At 41.7% G+C, this 16,627-nt stretch overlaps 2 protein-coding genes across 7 annotated transcripts in view; both read left to right on the top strand.

Annotated features, from left to right (window-relative positions):
- The window catches only part of GOLGA3 (golgin A3), a 46,546-nt gene extending 41,207 nt beyond the window's left edge, over positions 1-5,339 (top strand). For all 5 annotated transcript variants that reach the window (XM_080941167.1, XM_080941168.1, XM_080941166.1 and 2 more), the window contains 2 exons: positions 609-772; positions 1,905-5,339. In XM_080941167.1, the coding sequence (XP_080797293.1) occupies positions 609-772; positions 1,905-2,076 (336 nt within the window). In that variant the 3' untranslated portion in view covers positions 2,077-5,339. The remainder of the gene's footprint in view (positions 1-608; positions 773-1,904) is intronic.
- A 3,523-nt stretch (positions 5,340-8,862) lies between these two features.
- Positions 8,863-16,627, top strand: part of ANKLE2 (ankyrin repeat and LEM domain containing 2) — a 29,266-nt gene continuing 21,501 nt past the window's right edge. The window contains exons 1-5 of one of the 2 annotated variants that reach the window (XM_080940455.1): positions 8,863-9,279; positions 11,762-12,232; positions 13,675-13,881; positions 14,886-15,079; positions 15,174-15,362. In XM_080940455.1, coding sequence (XP_080796581.1) covers positions 9,093-9,279; positions 11,762-12,232; positions 13,675-13,881; positions 14,886-15,079; positions 15,174-15,362 — 1,248 coding nt within the window. In that variant the 5' untranslated portion in view covers positions 8,863-9,092. Of the gene's footprint in view, positions 9,280-11,761; positions 12,233-13,674; positions 13,882-14,882; positions 15,080-15,173; positions 15,363-16,627 lie in introns of both variants that reach the window. The other variant, XM_080940454.1, reaches the window with a different exon arrangement.

The raw sequence follows: 16,627 nt of genomic DNA, 5'->3' as shown, positions 1-16,627 counted from the left end.
GATTTAGGTTGCATCCCGTACAGGTTGACTGTCTATCTCATTTAGATTTGGGCTGGGTATTGGGGGACAGGCAGGTTTTCTAGTCATTCGCAGATTAAAACATTTAACCAACATTGAACTATCTTGTACACAATGATCATAAAGAACTCTGCTTGTACAGTGGCCAAGCAACTTTATTTTGTTGCCTCGTTCAAGAGAATATTTATTTCTCTTCTCAAAGACCTATCATCTTGCTGTGATACTATTTTAAACTAATGAACACACTAGTATCAGCCCTGATGGAGGTTTGAAATAGCTGGCAGATAATTTTTGCACAACTGAGGTAAATATTGCCTAATTTCTTAGAGAAGCTCAAAGTATAGGCTTATATCTCAGGAAACTCCCATAAGAGAGCTCTCTAATGCCATATTCAGTTATTTCTCTTGAGGGTCATGCACAAGTGGTTTGTGCTTAACTAAGTGCATTAAAATTACTGGATCAGCTAGTATATCTTAAGCTACTATCAGTCTGTCTTCATAGACCTGACAATTCAGTCCTCTCCTCAGAATGGGGATGCAGGGAGGGTCAGTAGAAAATGAAGAGAGCTAATGCTGTGCTTTTACAAACAGAAGAAAGAGCCAAAAGGTGAGTCCAACTCATCCAGTCCTGCAACACCCATCAAGATACCAGACTGCCCTGTCCCAGCCTCATTGCTAGAGGAGCTGCTGAGGCCCCCACCTGCTGTGAGCAAGGAGCCCCTCAAGAATCTCAACAGCTGTTTGCAGCAGCTCAAGTATGATCTGTTTTCTACACCCCATTTTGTTCAGCATTTAAACATGACATGTTTTTTCTGGGGGCATCTCTTCTGTTGTTTGTAGAGTACCTTTGTCTTTGAAGCTCTTGTGAAGTAAAGGATTTTTACTGACAGAGCTTCTGGGGTCTGTGTTGTAAGGTGAAAATAGCTAAGTAAATGTTGGTGGACCCTTGAAAGTTCAGTTGTCATACCTATCCCCTATGTGCTGAGCCTCTTAGCTTAGGACAGAAGAGGCCAGCAGCATGGGCTATATATAGCACATGGGACCCTGATAGGCAGGTGACCTTGTTGGGGGAAATCACATGTGACAGTAGCCTCAGGTGACAGCTTCTAGACAGCAACTTGATTAGCATCAGGCCTTCAAGTCTGTGTCTTTCTCATGTTTCTGATGGAAGCACCTCTCAGAAAACAGAAACCTATGTGGTTTGCTGACTTCTGCCCAGAGTGGGGAAAAAATGTCAAAAGCTTTTGCCTTCTTTGGCTCCTGTTACAGAATATTTGATGACACTGAGAACCCCATGATTGTATTATTTTCTGGAAAAACCTGTTTCTAGTTGTGCCCAGCACACATCTTTAATCCAAGAGCTTTCTGTTTATTATAAACAGGATTAAATAAAGTCAACCATAAGTCTAGAGGAGGAGCAACTAACCAGTTGTCAGGGAGTGAACATAGGAAAAAAAAACCAGAGAAAATAAGAGGAAGTCAGGAGGATGGGTAGATCAAACGATGTAGAAGGGTGGAACATTGAGTTTAAGGGGTTTTGAGGCTGGGTGGAGAAGAGGAACTTTATTTTCCTTTGGGTTGTCTCTGAGGAGAAAAGTCAGCTGGAAGTTTTCTCTCCCTCTCAGAGCTAGCAGGCTTTCACCCCAGCATCTGTCTCCTGAGTCTTCATTAGTAAAATAGAGTGATGAAGATTTTGTTAATAACAGACAACAGAATCCAGCTGATTTTGCTGGTCTGTGATACATACTTTGGTCTTTGAGAGAAACACATAATGACTGGTGGTTAGCCCATTGCATCCACTGTAGCTTGTTAGAGCTGTGGCTGGTGGTTCTGTCTTATTCCTGTATGATTTAGGGTTTCTTCTTCTGCCTTCTCTTGTCTCTCCAGGCAGGAAATGGATAGTCTACAGCGCCAGATGGAGGAGCACACCATCACTGTGCATGAGTCCCTGTCCTCGTGGGCTCAGGTGGAAGCTGCCCCAACAGAGCATGCCCATCCCCGGGGAGACACAAAACTACATAATCAAAACAGTGTTCCCAGGGAAGGGCTGGGCCAGTGACCACTGTTGTCCTCATCACCAAGTATTTGTGGCTATTGAAGGAATACTCTTGTCAATATTATTTATTTGATCAAATGCTCTGGTGGCTTTTTTTCCTTTTTTAAGAAATGAGATTTAAATTTCCATTTACTTTTCATTAAGGATTTTAAAATAACAAAAAACTGGGAGTTGGTGGCACACACTTTTAATCCCAGCACCCAGGAGGCAGATGGCAGGCATGATCTCTGGGTTTGAGGCCAGCCTGGTCTACAGATCAATAGTTCCTAAACAGCCAGAGCTACAAAGAGAGACTCTGTCTCAAATTGAGTGAATGAATGAATGAATAAATAAATAAAGGAAGGAATGAGGCAAGGATTAAAAACGTAACTACCCACAATTAGCTTTTCCCATCAGTTTGGACTGCTGATGAAATCTGAGTGTGTCACTTGCAGAAGGAAGGACTCTTACCTGTGGCTATAGACACACATAAGACCTTTACTTTTCTACATAAATGAGTTGTTATTTACACCTTTTGCTTTTTATTTTATTTGCTTTTCAAACTATTCTACCTAAATAGGATGTGTGTACACACACACACACACACACACACACATATTGAAAGTCTTTGGAAACATACACCTCCCTATATTATTTAAGGACCTAATTGTCATACTGATTTCCTTTTGAAAATTTGCTATTGGGAGACAGTATACGTGTAGCTGTAGGGATACCAGTTTAAAAATGTATTTTAAGAAATATAACTTATTTTCTATGCATTCTAAAACCAAATACTCTTGCCACAGAATGAGTTGGTTTAGTTTTAGTCTTTTCTGCCAACGCCTCCATGAATTAGTAACACTGACCTCTCAGGTCTGTGGCCTTATGTGGTTTTAATCACTTTGACTTACCCACAGGCAGAGCCAACTAGGCCTTGTAGTTTGCAGGAGACGAAAGGACCTCCAAGGTCTCCTCATACTGACCTGACATTTGTAGAACACCATTAGAAGCAAAGAGTAGGAGAGGAGACAGCCTTGGTGTTTGTGGGTTATAGGCTGCAGAGACTGTGTCTCAAAGATAGTGTTTATGAAGCACTGTGAGTGTCTGTGTGGTCATCAGGAACTACCATGGACCTCTATTGAATACTTGTGGCACGAGAAGTCAGAGGAATACCTGGAAGAAGGTAGGCAACTTTGGTCTTCTGAGACAGGGTTAAGAGACAAAAATCTTGTTTAAAGTCAGCACTAAGTGTGTGATTTATTGCTGTCTGCTTCCCAAATTGTAATAGTACTTTATATACTGATTAATTAGAAGAGTTGAGGTCTATAATCTTTGTGAATGCTTGTGAAGAAAATATAAGATAAAGTAGGTTTTTTGACTTGTGAGTGTAATCTCAGCACTTGGGAGGTAAAATCAGGAAGAGAATCAGTCCAAGAAAATAGTTTTTAGCTGCATAGCAAGTTTGAGGCAACACTAGGTTTCATGAAACCATGACTTAAGACAGACAAGCTGGAACAACAACAAAAAAGATCTGAAATATTGCTAGAAGGGAAAAAGAGAAAGACCTGAGGAAGCTGCATCAGCAATCCCCTAGTTGGTGTCTTTAAATGGGTTTCTTGTCTATTTTGTGGAAAATCACTATGGCATTTTAAAATCTGTGTTCTCTTATAATATCCTACTAGAAGGTTAACTGATGTGGTTAAAGTAGAACTATCCACAGTGATGTCTAGTGTTTGAAAAATATTCTTTAGCAAATCAATATAATGTGTATATTATTTGTACAGGGTAAATCTTAAAACAACTTTAAAACTTTATTATAAATATACCCTTTAATCTCTAAATTAGAAAACAATGGTAATTTACATTATTTATTTTGTACTTTTAATGTCAAAACCAAGAGATAGCACTTGGTTTGGACTTACTCTGTAACAGAGCTAGTGTCTCCTATGTGAAGAGATCAAGTGAGTTGTGTTGACTGTGTTGTTCAGGAAAGGATAAACTAATTCTGAACTCATTCAAGTGAAGGTTGGTTTCATGTCTTAACCCATTTCTTCAGTTGCTTTGCTGTCCCATGTGCACATACAACCTCAGAAATGTCACTTTTCCTAAACTTTGTAGTCTGCCTTGTAGGTCCCTGGCTAGGTTCTTTGAAAGGCCTGGCATGTCTTGGCTTCCCTCTCTGTCCCTCTTTGTGTACCAATGTGTTTCTTTCTCACATTTGCAATTAAGAGGACTCTTAGATTGGAGCTGGCATTCTCTTAGGGTTCTTTAAGTCACCTTGAAGTTGAATTTTCAAGTTTTCTGTTTTGTTTGTTTGTTTGTTTGTTTTGGCTATTTCCCTCCTATTTCTAAGGGATTCTATTGTACTTCATCTCCTTCAGCCTATTTTGAGTGAATATAACTTGATCATTGCTGCCTTTGCAGCCAAAACTGGGAATTTTGGGTTTGCTCATGAAAAACTGCAGGCAGGTCTGAAGGATTGCTTTCTCAGGCAGGCTTACACCATTGTGTACCATTTGAGCATATATCATATATATGTCCTGTATCATGTCCTATACTGGACACCTTGGCTTCCGTGCTTTATACTATTAGTTTTTATGTTTAAAAAAATTACCATGAAATTTCTATCACTGTTTTTTTGGTAGATGTCCAATTGATGCCGTGATTTTAGATTTTTACACCATTGTAGCAGGCAGTGATTGTGAGAAGATGTAAGGCTGACTTTACATGGACTTGGGTTACAGGGAGCAGGACCTGCTGTCTCAGAAGGTAGTCTTAGTGTATATATCAGAAAGTTGGTTAAATTCTGCATTTCAAAACAAACCAGTATGTGGATACTGTCAAAGCCATAGGCTTATAGGTCACCATGATATTTATTTTTCATATATTTTGAAACAGAAATTGGCAGGTGAAGATTCTGGATTTTAAAGGGATCATCATATTTGAAAAGAAAAAGTCCTGGAGCCTTGGAGGACCCCAGTGATAAGAATAATGCTATGGCATGAGATATCTTACCCTAACTGCTCATCAGTTTGGAAATCTAGCCTAATCTACTCTGTAGTGGTCGTAGGCTCTGACAGGGTCTTTGGGTCCATGTCCAGTTTGGAAGGTCCAACATTTCAGTGCTTTCTGAGTTTCTCATTTCTATAAAAAGTTATCTCACAAGGGAGTTAGTCTTCATGTTGGGGCTTTTCCAGGGAAACTATCATCACTGGTAACAAACTGTAACTTTAAAAGGCATGTTGTTACTGTTATTGTTTTGCCTTCTTTTTTTTAATATAAGTGTGCTTGGGAACTCCTTACATTTTATGCAATAAACTATTTTTGGCAAAGGTTTTCATAATTCATTGGGGAGGGCTTCCTTCTTAGTGCTAGCATTTTGTCATATGTGGGAGTAGCTTTTGTAGCTCATGTTGTTTTGCACCAAGGTAATTGTGTCCTACCAAAGTTGTGTTAGACCAGCAGAAGTAGCATGGTAACCGTTTCTCTTCATTGGCCTCCACCATCATCATGAAGAAGGGGCACACTTGCAGAAGCATGCACATGGGCAGAGGCTGCTGGGAGCCTGTCTGTACAGTGCTCTTGACTAATTTTTGCTGGGTTAATTTTCATATCTCAAGCAACATTTTCTCTTTCATTCACCCTTTATTTTTGATCAATGAGTTATCCAGGCCTATTTCAGCTAAGTTATTAATAAGCTACACAGTTTAAATCAAGTATGGGAAAGGAGAAGAATTTGTAAAGCTCAGTTTGTAAGTCCCTAATGCACTCAGAAATCTGATAGTTCATGCAGTATTAAAAGCAAGTTATGAGTAAACTATGAAGTAGGTTATTTAACACCCCTGCCATCCAGGATGGGTGTCTTAGTTTGGGTTTCTGTTGCTATGAAGAAATACCATGACCACAGTAGTGTGTGTGTGTGTGTGTGTGTGTGTGTGTGTGTGTGTGTGTGTGTGTGTGTGTACTTGTGTGTAAATGGGAGTTAGGCAAAAGCCTATTTAGAAAAAAATAAGCTTGCTCTTTCCTTAACACTAAACACAAAAGTAAATTCCAAACATGATAAAATTGTGAACTTTTTCCTTTTTTTTTTTTTTTTTTCTTTCTTTTTGTTTTTTGGGACATGGTTTCTTGTTAGCCCTGGCTGTCCTGGACCTCACTCTCTAGATCCTCTTGCCTCATCTTCCCAGGTGCTGGAATTAAAGGCCTACACCACCACTGCCTAGCAATTACCACTCTCATAAAGGAAAACATTTAATTGGGGCTGGCTTACAGTTGAGAGCTTTAGTCCTTTATTGTCATGGTGGGAAGTATGGCAGCACAAAGGCAGATGTGGTGCTAGAGAGGTAGCCGAGAGTTCTGCATCCAGATCTGCAGGCAGCAGAAAGAATAACACTGGCTTAAGCATCTGACACCTCAAAGCTCACCCGACACACTTCCTCTGACAAGGCTACACCGCCAGTATAACTATGTACTATTTCTATTTCCACCCCCAAGGCTCTTACAGTGGCTGGATCCTGGCTTCCAAAATAAACTGGGTGGTGACCTGCTGCTCAATTTCCTTCCCAGGGAGATGTAAACAATATTAAGTTCACTCTGGGGTACCAATATGATTATTTGGGTTCTTTAGAGAGCATGGCTGAGAGGGTAATTACAGGAATGTGGGTGCAGTTGGAAACCCTCTACCCTGCTTCCAGTAATGGCACAGACACCCCTTCCCTAGTTTTTCTTACTCTGGACTCTATAGCTTCTCCAAATACAGCAGATGGTAGGGAGCAACTACATATTCAAGTGAGGTTCTCATGAGGGGATATAAAGAGTCAGGAAACCCGGCTGGGATAATCATTTTACAAGGAGCACTGAACTCCCCAAAATAGTGGTTGCTTGATTCAGAGGACAGTCACTTACAACCACCTACATTCACAGGTTTTTTGTGTTCTTCCATAATTGAGCTAGAGTTGAAGATGGCACCTACTAGGCTGCAGCTGTAGCAGCCCAGGTAAGAAGTGCTCACTCTTCCTCAAGCTCCTACGATGGGTGGGAGAGCAATCTGGATAGCGCTATGAATATACATCTGTGCCCCGTCCCACCCCGCTTCAGGTAAGTATCTGCCAGTGATTTGTACACGTTCCATATACATACTGAGGGTCAAGTATTACCTTCACAGTAAAATATGCTTTCTGTATGAATATCCTAGAGTGGTGCAATTCTATGGAGAAGCCTTGACTTACACACCCCACATTAGGTTTTCTGAACATTAAACTAGCATTTCTGTATGCATGCCACTACCCTTTGTCCACTTTTGCATAACTTCACTATCTCCAGCAGGAGAATCAGAGTGGGCTTTCTCAACACTTACATACCTTGTCATTCTGAAAGTAAGTCCAGACCTCCTTGCCAGCCTGTTGTTGGCCTAGCTACAGCCCTTAGCCCATTATTCCTGGCCTGCTGTTTTTACTAGCTTAGTTAAAGTCACTACACACAGGCCTCAGTCTTAATGAACAATGGTATTTTTAAATAAACACATTATGAAGCAAAAGACAAAACATTAACAGTTGTTCTCCACTGCTCTATGATATATTCCTGTACCTGCTTCTTGAAGGAATTAATAGTACTTTACCCATCAGCCTGTCTACAAGTAAGTTTTTTTCGTTTGTTTGTTTGGGGGGTAAGGGCAAGGTTTCGATACTTAGTCCTGGATGCCCTTAGGCTCTGTCTGTAGACCAGGGTGGCCTCAAACCCAGAGATCCTCTTGTATCTGTCTAGGATTAAAGATGGGCATCACTATGCCCAGCTAAACTGAAATATATCTAAATTGGCCTTCTAAATCCAGGGGCTGTAAAAATAATTGGGATTTCTCTTAGCATTTCTCAGTCATCTGGTTGGTTCTTTTGTTTTAGATCTAATTCGGCAGGCTTCCCTGAGTCTTTGAGGAGTAAGTAACATCTGACCTGAAGGGTATATGTAGCTTTGGCTGGTAGCCTGTAAATTGATTCTAAACATAACGAGTTGGGACCTCCACTCAGGCCTCTTTAGGCTATTCCTCAGGCACCCTCTTCAGACAGTGAGAATTGGTCTTATCAAGTCCTCACTGGCAGGAAGGTGGTGTACACATTTGAACAGAACAGGCTTCCATCCCAGATTCTGCCCTCCAGGCTGACTTCTAAGACTCCAAAGGCAGCCTGCACCCTTCTTGCTAAAGAATGCACAAAGTACACGAGAGAATCCTCTACGCCATCATGGGCTTCCATAGTCTTCGGTCTCCTCGTGATCTGTATGTAGTCAAAAGTGAAACATGGTGACAAAACGTTCTGCGAGTTCAAGGCCATTTAGGGGTGTATATAAGGCTCAAAAAATGATTTAAAAGGGACCTCAAAAATTATAATTAGCACCCTGGCATAGTGGCACACATCTTTAATCCCAGTACAAGGCAGGCTTTCGCGTTATCCGTCAGAATGACACAGGCATTTTGCCTGGAGGGTCCGTTGTATTCAAGAGAAACATCTCCATTAACAGGAGGCAGAGCTACAGAACAGGGTTTCTGGACTTGGCCGCCGTATTCACCTTCAGCCTCTACCAGTCAAGACTCTGCCCCCAGCTCCGCTGGCCTCGGGGTGGCACACAGTCTGGGTGGCCCAGGAGCCGGCTATCGCTCTCCAGCAGCTAGACCAGTAGTCAAGAAACAACTCAGGGCGGTGCCCACGACACCGACGGGTGAGCCGCGCCAGGCAGTGCGCCGCGTCCGACTCAGGACCCCGACGTGCTGCCCGCTCCACTGCCGGGCTGCGCTCGAGTGAATGAGGACCCCGGCTGCCTCCGAAGCCTCCTGAAGGGCCTGGCCGCGTTCCGGCCTGGTCGTTGGGGAACGGGAAACCTCTCACTGCGCGCGCAGCTCGCCTAGTCTTCCCACGGCTGGGCGGAGGAGGCCTGAGGCAGGCGCGGCTCCGGCAGCGAGGCGAGCGGCCTACTGAGGGCCGGAGGCGAGCGCGGCGCGGGCTGTGGCTGCGGCGGCCGTGCTCAAGGCCTCGGCGCGGGCGTTGGCGATGCTGTGGCAGCGGCTGGCTGTGGTGGAGTGGGCCGCCCTGGCCTGGGAGCTCCTGGGCGCCTCGGTGCTGCTCGTCGCCGTGCGCTGGCTGGTCCGGCGGCTAGAGAAGCGGCCGCGGGTTCTGAACCGTTGCGGGACGCTCTCCTCTCCACCCGGCGTGTCTGAAGAGGTGGCCGCTCAGCCAGGTAAGGCAGCGTGAGTCGTGGGAGGAAAGCCTCACTCTTCCCGCCCACTGGATGCAGTAGGACCCTGTCGCGTCCTTTGGCGGGTGTTTTGGGAACTCCTGATAAGAACCTACACCTCTGTTCTTAGTACTTTTCTTCTCAGCCCTTCACCTCCCTAGACTATAATCCCATGCTTACGAGGTATGTGTTTTTCAGCATAAGCCACTTCTCACTAACACTCACTTTCTCTTAAATCTAATTCTTAGGGGAAAATGAGTAGTAATTACCCTCCAGATATTCTGGAAGGAAAATGACACAACTGTTGACAAAACCTTAGAACTTTAGAGATAACCCAACTCCAACAAGTTCTTACTGGTAACTGAGGCTCCGTTTGCTAATATGAAGCTAAACACAATTCCATTTTTTAATTGTTTAGGGCTGGGGATAAAACTCAAGGCCTTGCACGTCTTGACAAGTCTTCTACCATTGATGTACATATCAACCCTTTCTTAGTAGTCATTGGTTTCTTGGGGTTTGTTTCTTTGTTTGTTTGTTTTTTTTTGTTTGTTTGTTTGTTTGTTTGGTTGGTTTGTTTTGCTGAAGAAACAGAAACAGGAAGGTCAGGGTCGTGCTGATTATTTACATGGCTGTGGAGAGATGACGTGTTTGTGTCGTGACAACAGGGCCACACCCTGTCTCTTGGATTTTACATTCTCTTGTCCCCCTAAGAAAATAGCACATAGTCTTACTAACTGGATGTGCCATGGCTGGTTGATGGGGGTGGCCAGGAACTGAGAGGAGAGGGAGGGCAAACTGTGATCAGGATGTCAAACAAATATTTGAGTTTTTTTTTTTTTTTTTTTTAAAAAAAAAGGAAGTGGCACCTAAAGAGGCTAGTCTCTGACTTGGGAACACACACACACTACACACAAGTACAGGAAAGCACAAAGCAGTAAGGACATCCTTAATAAGTATCGTGTTTGTTTACTCAGTGAGCACTACCAAAAACTCAAGGGAAGCTCACAGTTAAAAGCATCCAGATACTGGAGTAGAACAGTACATGTGGCTAATAGGGTATAAAGTCAGACACTAGTGTTTGCAGCATGTTGTTACATTAAAATATTCTTTTCGGTTTTTAGTTTTTCATTTTGAAATCATTTTAGGTGTATAAAGGATTATAAACACAATACAGAACAGTTCAACTCATGCAGTAAGATACTCTACCAGTTGGTAGGGGAAAAAAAAAAAAAAAGAGTTCAACCGAAAATGAGGTATCAGTGTATATAAACCTACTACATTGACTAAGATTTAAAAATACTGATGTTTGCAAGAGTGTGCAATGAGACGATGACTCTCCTGCAACTGTTGGTGTGTCTGTTAATGGTACAGTCCCTCTGGAGATTAGTCTAGCAGTGTCTGAAGGAAGTTAAGCCTGCCCCGCGTCCATACGCTGTCCTAGAGAAATGAAACTCTTACTAGTTTGATGTTCTTGTTATGCACCTTAGGCTAGCTTCATGATACTCCTGCCTTAAGGGCTAGGATTACAAAAATACACAGTATGCTGGCTTTGGAAATTTATTGTCTCACCCAGGATAACTAGTTAGCTAGATGTGTGGGTGGTGTGTTAGCGGTGTGCTGCTATAATCTTGTACATCAAAACTCAAAAACAAACAAACAAAACAAAAAACAACCTACATGGATTAGCAAGTCCAAGTCCGCTTACTGAATTGTTAAATGAAGTCAGTTTCCTGTTTTTGATGATGTGCTATCATTATAAAAAATGTCAACCTTTAGGGAAAGCTGATGATTGGCCAATTGGAATTCTACAGAGAGAGTTCATAATTTCTTGAGTCTGTAAATTATTTCAAAATAAAAGGTAAAGGAATTCTATATAGTATTGATTTAGATTCTCTAGATTTTTCTATACTATATAATCACACCGCAAGTATGGCAAGGAAATTAACAGTGACAGAACACTGTTGTCTAGTCTGCAGACCTAATTCACCTTCTCCTATCTCTTACCAATCCATCTTTCTAAGACTGAAAAGATTGTGCTAATACTTTGAGTTCCAGTGCAGCAGGTTAGCTATTGCTCTCACCTGTTTTGTTAGTAGAGGCTTTTTTGGAGACCAGCTGTGGCCTCTTTGTGTGTCAGAGGTGGCTGCCCTTGAATGTCTGAGAGGGTTTTGTTCTTGCTGTTGTTTGTTTTTAATTAACTTTCCAGTGTGTGATCCCTCATTCTAAAGATGAATAAACCTGTGTTCCTTAACAGTTCACTAGCTCTCGCAGACATTTATGGATATGATAGCAGTGTCAGACCCAGTGCTACAGAATTTATGCTCATAATTTTATCTGAGTCTCATAACTCAAGAATGGACCTATTATTATTTCCATTTTGTAGGTGAGGAAAATGGCGCTTGGGGTTTCAATAATTATCCTAAGGTACGATCCTGTGAGGAACCTGAGCACTCTTAAGCATATGCTGTCTGCTTTCTGAATGTAGGTGAAGTGACGATGGACGCCATATTGGCACAACTGAAGCTCTTGAGTCCAGATGACCTTAGGAAAGAAGTTATGAAAGTTGGATTGAAATGTGGACCCATTACATCTACAACAAGATTTATTTTTGAGAAGAAATTAGCACAGGCCTTACTAGAACAAGGTGGATTGCTGACTTCTCTTCCCAAGAACAGTGAGGTGACTACCATGGCATTTATTCAGGGCATCTCAAGGACTCCTGCATCTGTGGACAGCAAACAAACTCAGCAGGCCTGTTTTTCTGAAGACAGAGATTTTGGTTACAGTGTGGGCTTGAACCCTCCAGAAGAGGAAGCTGTAACATCCAGTGCCCACCAAATACCCTTCGGTGACTCTACCAGGAATGACAACCACAAGGCTGGAGTGACAGCTGCTAAGGAGCCACTTCTGTACTATGGAGTGTGTCCAGTATATGAAGATGGCCTTGTGAGATCTGGTAACATGCTGTATAGTGTCTCTACACAAACTGGGAAACTATAATCTTACCACCCAAGATTAATTTTATTATTTATATTTGTTATCTTTCTGATTCTTTCTACCCTCTGATTCTCTGGTTCCTCTTTTTTTAAAAAAACTATTAATTTCTTTTATGTATTTGAATACACTAGAAGAGGGCATCGGATCCCATTACAGATGGTTGTGAGCCACCATGTGGTTGCTGGGAATTGAACTCAGGAACTCTGGAAGAGCAGTGAGCCATCTCTCTAGCGCCCTTTTTTTTTTTTTAAAAAAAAAAACTCTAAGGAATACTTTTTTTAATTACTAGGAAAATGGATTCTATCAGATAGATGTGACTTGCAAATGACTGGCTCCCTTCCATTTGTTAGTAACTGCTGGTTAATCATCTCTTTTTCCTTTTAAATTCATTACAACCTGACTAGCTTTTTGGTTAATAATGTAATATGTACCAATAATAAGTGTACCAATTGTGCAACTGTAATTTTTACAAAGAACTGTGCATTTTGGGCTAGAAAACTAGTTGACAAAACATTTTCTAAGCATGCATGGAGCCCTCTATTCAATCCCAAGAGCTATACAAACCTGATGTGGTGGTATATAACTATTACCCCAATACTTGTGTGGATGCCAGCACGTAGAAATTCTGTCTCTTCAAGAAAGAAAAAAAAAAAGAAAGAAAAGACTTGCAACTTTATTTTAGTCAGAATTATACTGTGTGCTTAGGTCTGGATGTTGGTGTATGACCTAGGGTGGGCTTCAATCTCAACCCTCCAACTTTTTCTTGTTTAAAATAATAGGAATAAGCCATTATATCTGGCCCAGCAATTTTAAATTTAAGTTTGAATTTTTTTATTTATATCTTTAATCCACTTAAAACTCATTTTTAGTAAGCTATTTACTTTTTTATCACACTTCTCATGAATTTATCATGTTTTGTAAGTTATTGTACCTTTGGATATGAAATTAACACATGGTATATATCGTATCATTGCTTGCATATATATACATACACACATTGTCGAGTGTATTCATATGAATTTTTGGATAGCCAAGGACTTCTTTAAGATAAAAATGGTGAGTGGGCGGAGTGATGACTCAGTGATTAAGAGTACTTGATAATGTTCTTGCATATCCCAGCTGACGTGTTACATGGTTCATAACCTACCTATAACTCCAGCTCCGGGGGTCTGATTCTTTGTAGGCCTCCAAGGGTACTCACATACACACATTGTATAAATAGTTATAAAAAACACACTTATACTCTTTTTTTTTTAATCATAAAAATATTTTTATAAAAGGTTGAACTGAACTGAGAACATGGAGAGAGGAACCAAGAGACTTGTTAACAAATGTAAATTGACTGCTGAACTCTGGGTACAAATCTGCTCATATCTTAATTTTTCCTTGGCATTTACGCAGAAAGGATCCATGTTTACGAGGATAAGAAGGAAGCTTTACAGGCTGTCAAACTGATCAAAGGGTCCCGGTTCAAAGCTTTCTCAACTAGAGAAGATGCTGAGAGATTTGCTAGAGGGATATGTGATTATTTACCTTCTCCCAGCAAAACTATGTCCTTACTGTCTCCTGTGAAAGCAGTACCCCTCTGTGGCAGTGATGTGTTGAAAGGTAAGGCGTTCTGTACCTCTTACCTTGTCCTTACTCTCAGTTACCTCTCTTGTTCTCTTTCCTGGTGTATGGCCGGCACCTCAATTTCTTCATCTATGAGATAAATCTGGTGTAGGAAGAGATATCGAGCTAAGGTGTCTTATAATAGAACAACCAAAGAGAAAGGGACTGGGGGTGCCCTGGGAAGGTCTGAAGGCATAAGGGTGGATGGAGCCTGGTACTCATAGACCCTAAAGCAGGTGAGCCAAGTCTTAGCATTTGGACCACAGAAGTAGCAAAGAGGCTCCAGCTATAGGTTGAGTTGTGGGTATTTTGATGCTGACAATCTATAATCCCACCTGAAGGTACACCTACTTCTAGGATGTGCAAGAACCAGTCTCCCTATAGGAGCTAGAAATCTGACTGTACTCTCTGTGTTACTAAAACCAGGGGGCCTGTTTGGAGAGCCTTGACTTTGATTCATAGCCTTTGTAGGAAAAGTCCCTTCAGTTGTTTGAGGTGGACCTCTGGCCTTCTGTTGAGAGCCTGTCTGTTGCTTTCTACTCTTTTTCTTTATTCAGGCTTCTCTCCTTTCAGCTTGGGAAAGTGCCCTTGCAGGAAATTGTTTTACAAAGCTTTCAAGTTTTGATTAAACCTTTAGAAGCTATATGTGGAACTCTTTTTCTCTAACGGTGTAGTACAGTTGGGTTTTTGAGACAAGGTCTCAATCATGTTAATCCACACTGGCCTTAAACTTGCAAATCCTCCTATCTGAACCCTCTGAATACTGGGATTATAGGTTATAGATTATAGGATACAGATTCTATTATTACATTAGTATATATTATGCTAATAAAGATTATTATAGGATATAGATTGAAGGTTATATCTTCTTGACTTATCCTTCAAAGTACATGGTGGTGTCATGCCACTTCCTGCCTGTCACTCCCAAGAGCTGCTCAGCCTCTGTAGAAGAAGAAAATGTATGTGAGATTAAGTGCTCTTCAATTCTTTCTTGATAGCAGATGGCTTGTGCCTGGCTGAATCAGAAACAGTAAACAAAGAACGAGCAAACAGTTATAAAAACCCCCGTACACAGGACCTTACTGCCAAGCTGCGGAAAGCTGTTGAAAAGGGGGAGGAACACACCTTTTCTGATCTTATCTGGAGTAATCCTCGATATCTAATTGGTTCTGGGGACAACCCAACCATTGTACAAGTAAGTATGCTTCTAACATCACTCCTTGTCACTTTGTTCCTGACCAGTGACAGTATTTTAACAAATATGAAGCTCAACATTTGGTCTTCTTCAGGAAGGATGTAGGTACAATGTCATGCATGTTGCTGCTAAGGAGAATCAGGCTTCTGTGTGCCAGCTGACATTAGAGACTCTGGAGAACCCTGAATTCATGCGTCTGATGTACCCAGACGATAACATGGACATGCTACAGAAGCGCATCCTCTACATTGTCGACCTGTATCTTAATACTCCTGACAAAGTGGTAAGTGTTCCTCACTAGTTTGATAAAGGTTTGGGTTCTTGGTATGTATTTATTTTTCTGTGCTACATCAATGTGCAAGGCTTATGGAATACTAGGAAGACAAGAACACTCATTGACTTAGATGTTTATGAGGGTGTTGAGGATGTTATATAACAAAACTTATCTGTGGGAGATACAGAACACACATTGGGAACTCCATATGGGGAACTCATGACAGACCAAAGTACAGTTACCACCAGAGCCCAGCTTGGTGTTACTCACAGGAGTATGGGTGAGGGCTACTTACAGGAGCAGGAATGACTCAAAGACAGTTGATCACCAGGAACCATGCTAGCATGGGTAACAGTTCACAAAGAACTGGAAACCTGGAACATACTACACAGCCTGCAGGCAGTTCAACAGATTATAGAGTATTCTTTCCAGGTGCCTCAGTTGGTCTAACCTTTTCTAGGCAGCTGGTCCATCTTAATGTTCCATTGCTGTGAAGAAACGGCACAACCATAGCAGCTCTTATAAAGGGAAGCATTTAACTAGTTCTTGCTTTTTGTTCAGAGGTTTAGTTCATTGTCATCATGGTGGGAAGCATAGTGGTATGCAGGCAGACATGGTGCTGGAGAGTAGCTGAGAGCTTCACATCTGGCTCCACAGGCAGAAGGAAGAGAAGAGAGACACTGGGGCTGGCTTGAGTTATTTTAAACCCCCAAAGCTCATCCCAGTGACACACTTCCTCTAAGAAGACCATACCTTCTAATATCACCACTTGCTCCAACCAAGCAATCAAACTTATGAGCTTATGGGGACCATTCCTATTCAAACCACCACATTCCATTTGGCCCTAAAGCAAAATTTATTTAGTCCAACTTCAAAAGTCTCCGTAGTCTACAATCTCAACACTTTAAAAATCTGTTTAGACTCATGGCAATCTCTTAACTCTAATTCCTATAAATTAAAAGTCAAAAAGCAGATTGAATATTTCCAACATACAGTGGCATAGATATACTTTATCATCCCAAAAGGGAGGAATGGGAACACAGTAAGAAGGAAATACTGGACTGGTGGGACCAAAAAATCAGCAGGGCAAACACCAAACTATATCTCCATGTCTGATATCAGAGCATTCTTCCGAGTTTTAATTCCATTCAACTTTGTTGACTGCAGCACACTCTGTCTCTTGGGTTTCCTCCATACCTGGTTTGCAGCTCTCCTTGACAGGAATCCCTTTGCTCTGGCATCTCCAACATCTTGTGGGCTCCAAAGCAACAGAG

This window comes from Micromys minutus (assembly GCF_963924665.1).
Source record: "Micromys minutus genome assembly, chromosome: 29".
In the NCBI taxonomy this organism is placed as follows: Eukaryota; Metazoa; Chordata; class Mammalia; order Rodentia; family Muridae; genus Micromys; species Micromys minutus.
This window is presented reverse-complemented; position numbering and strand designations above follow the sequence as displayed.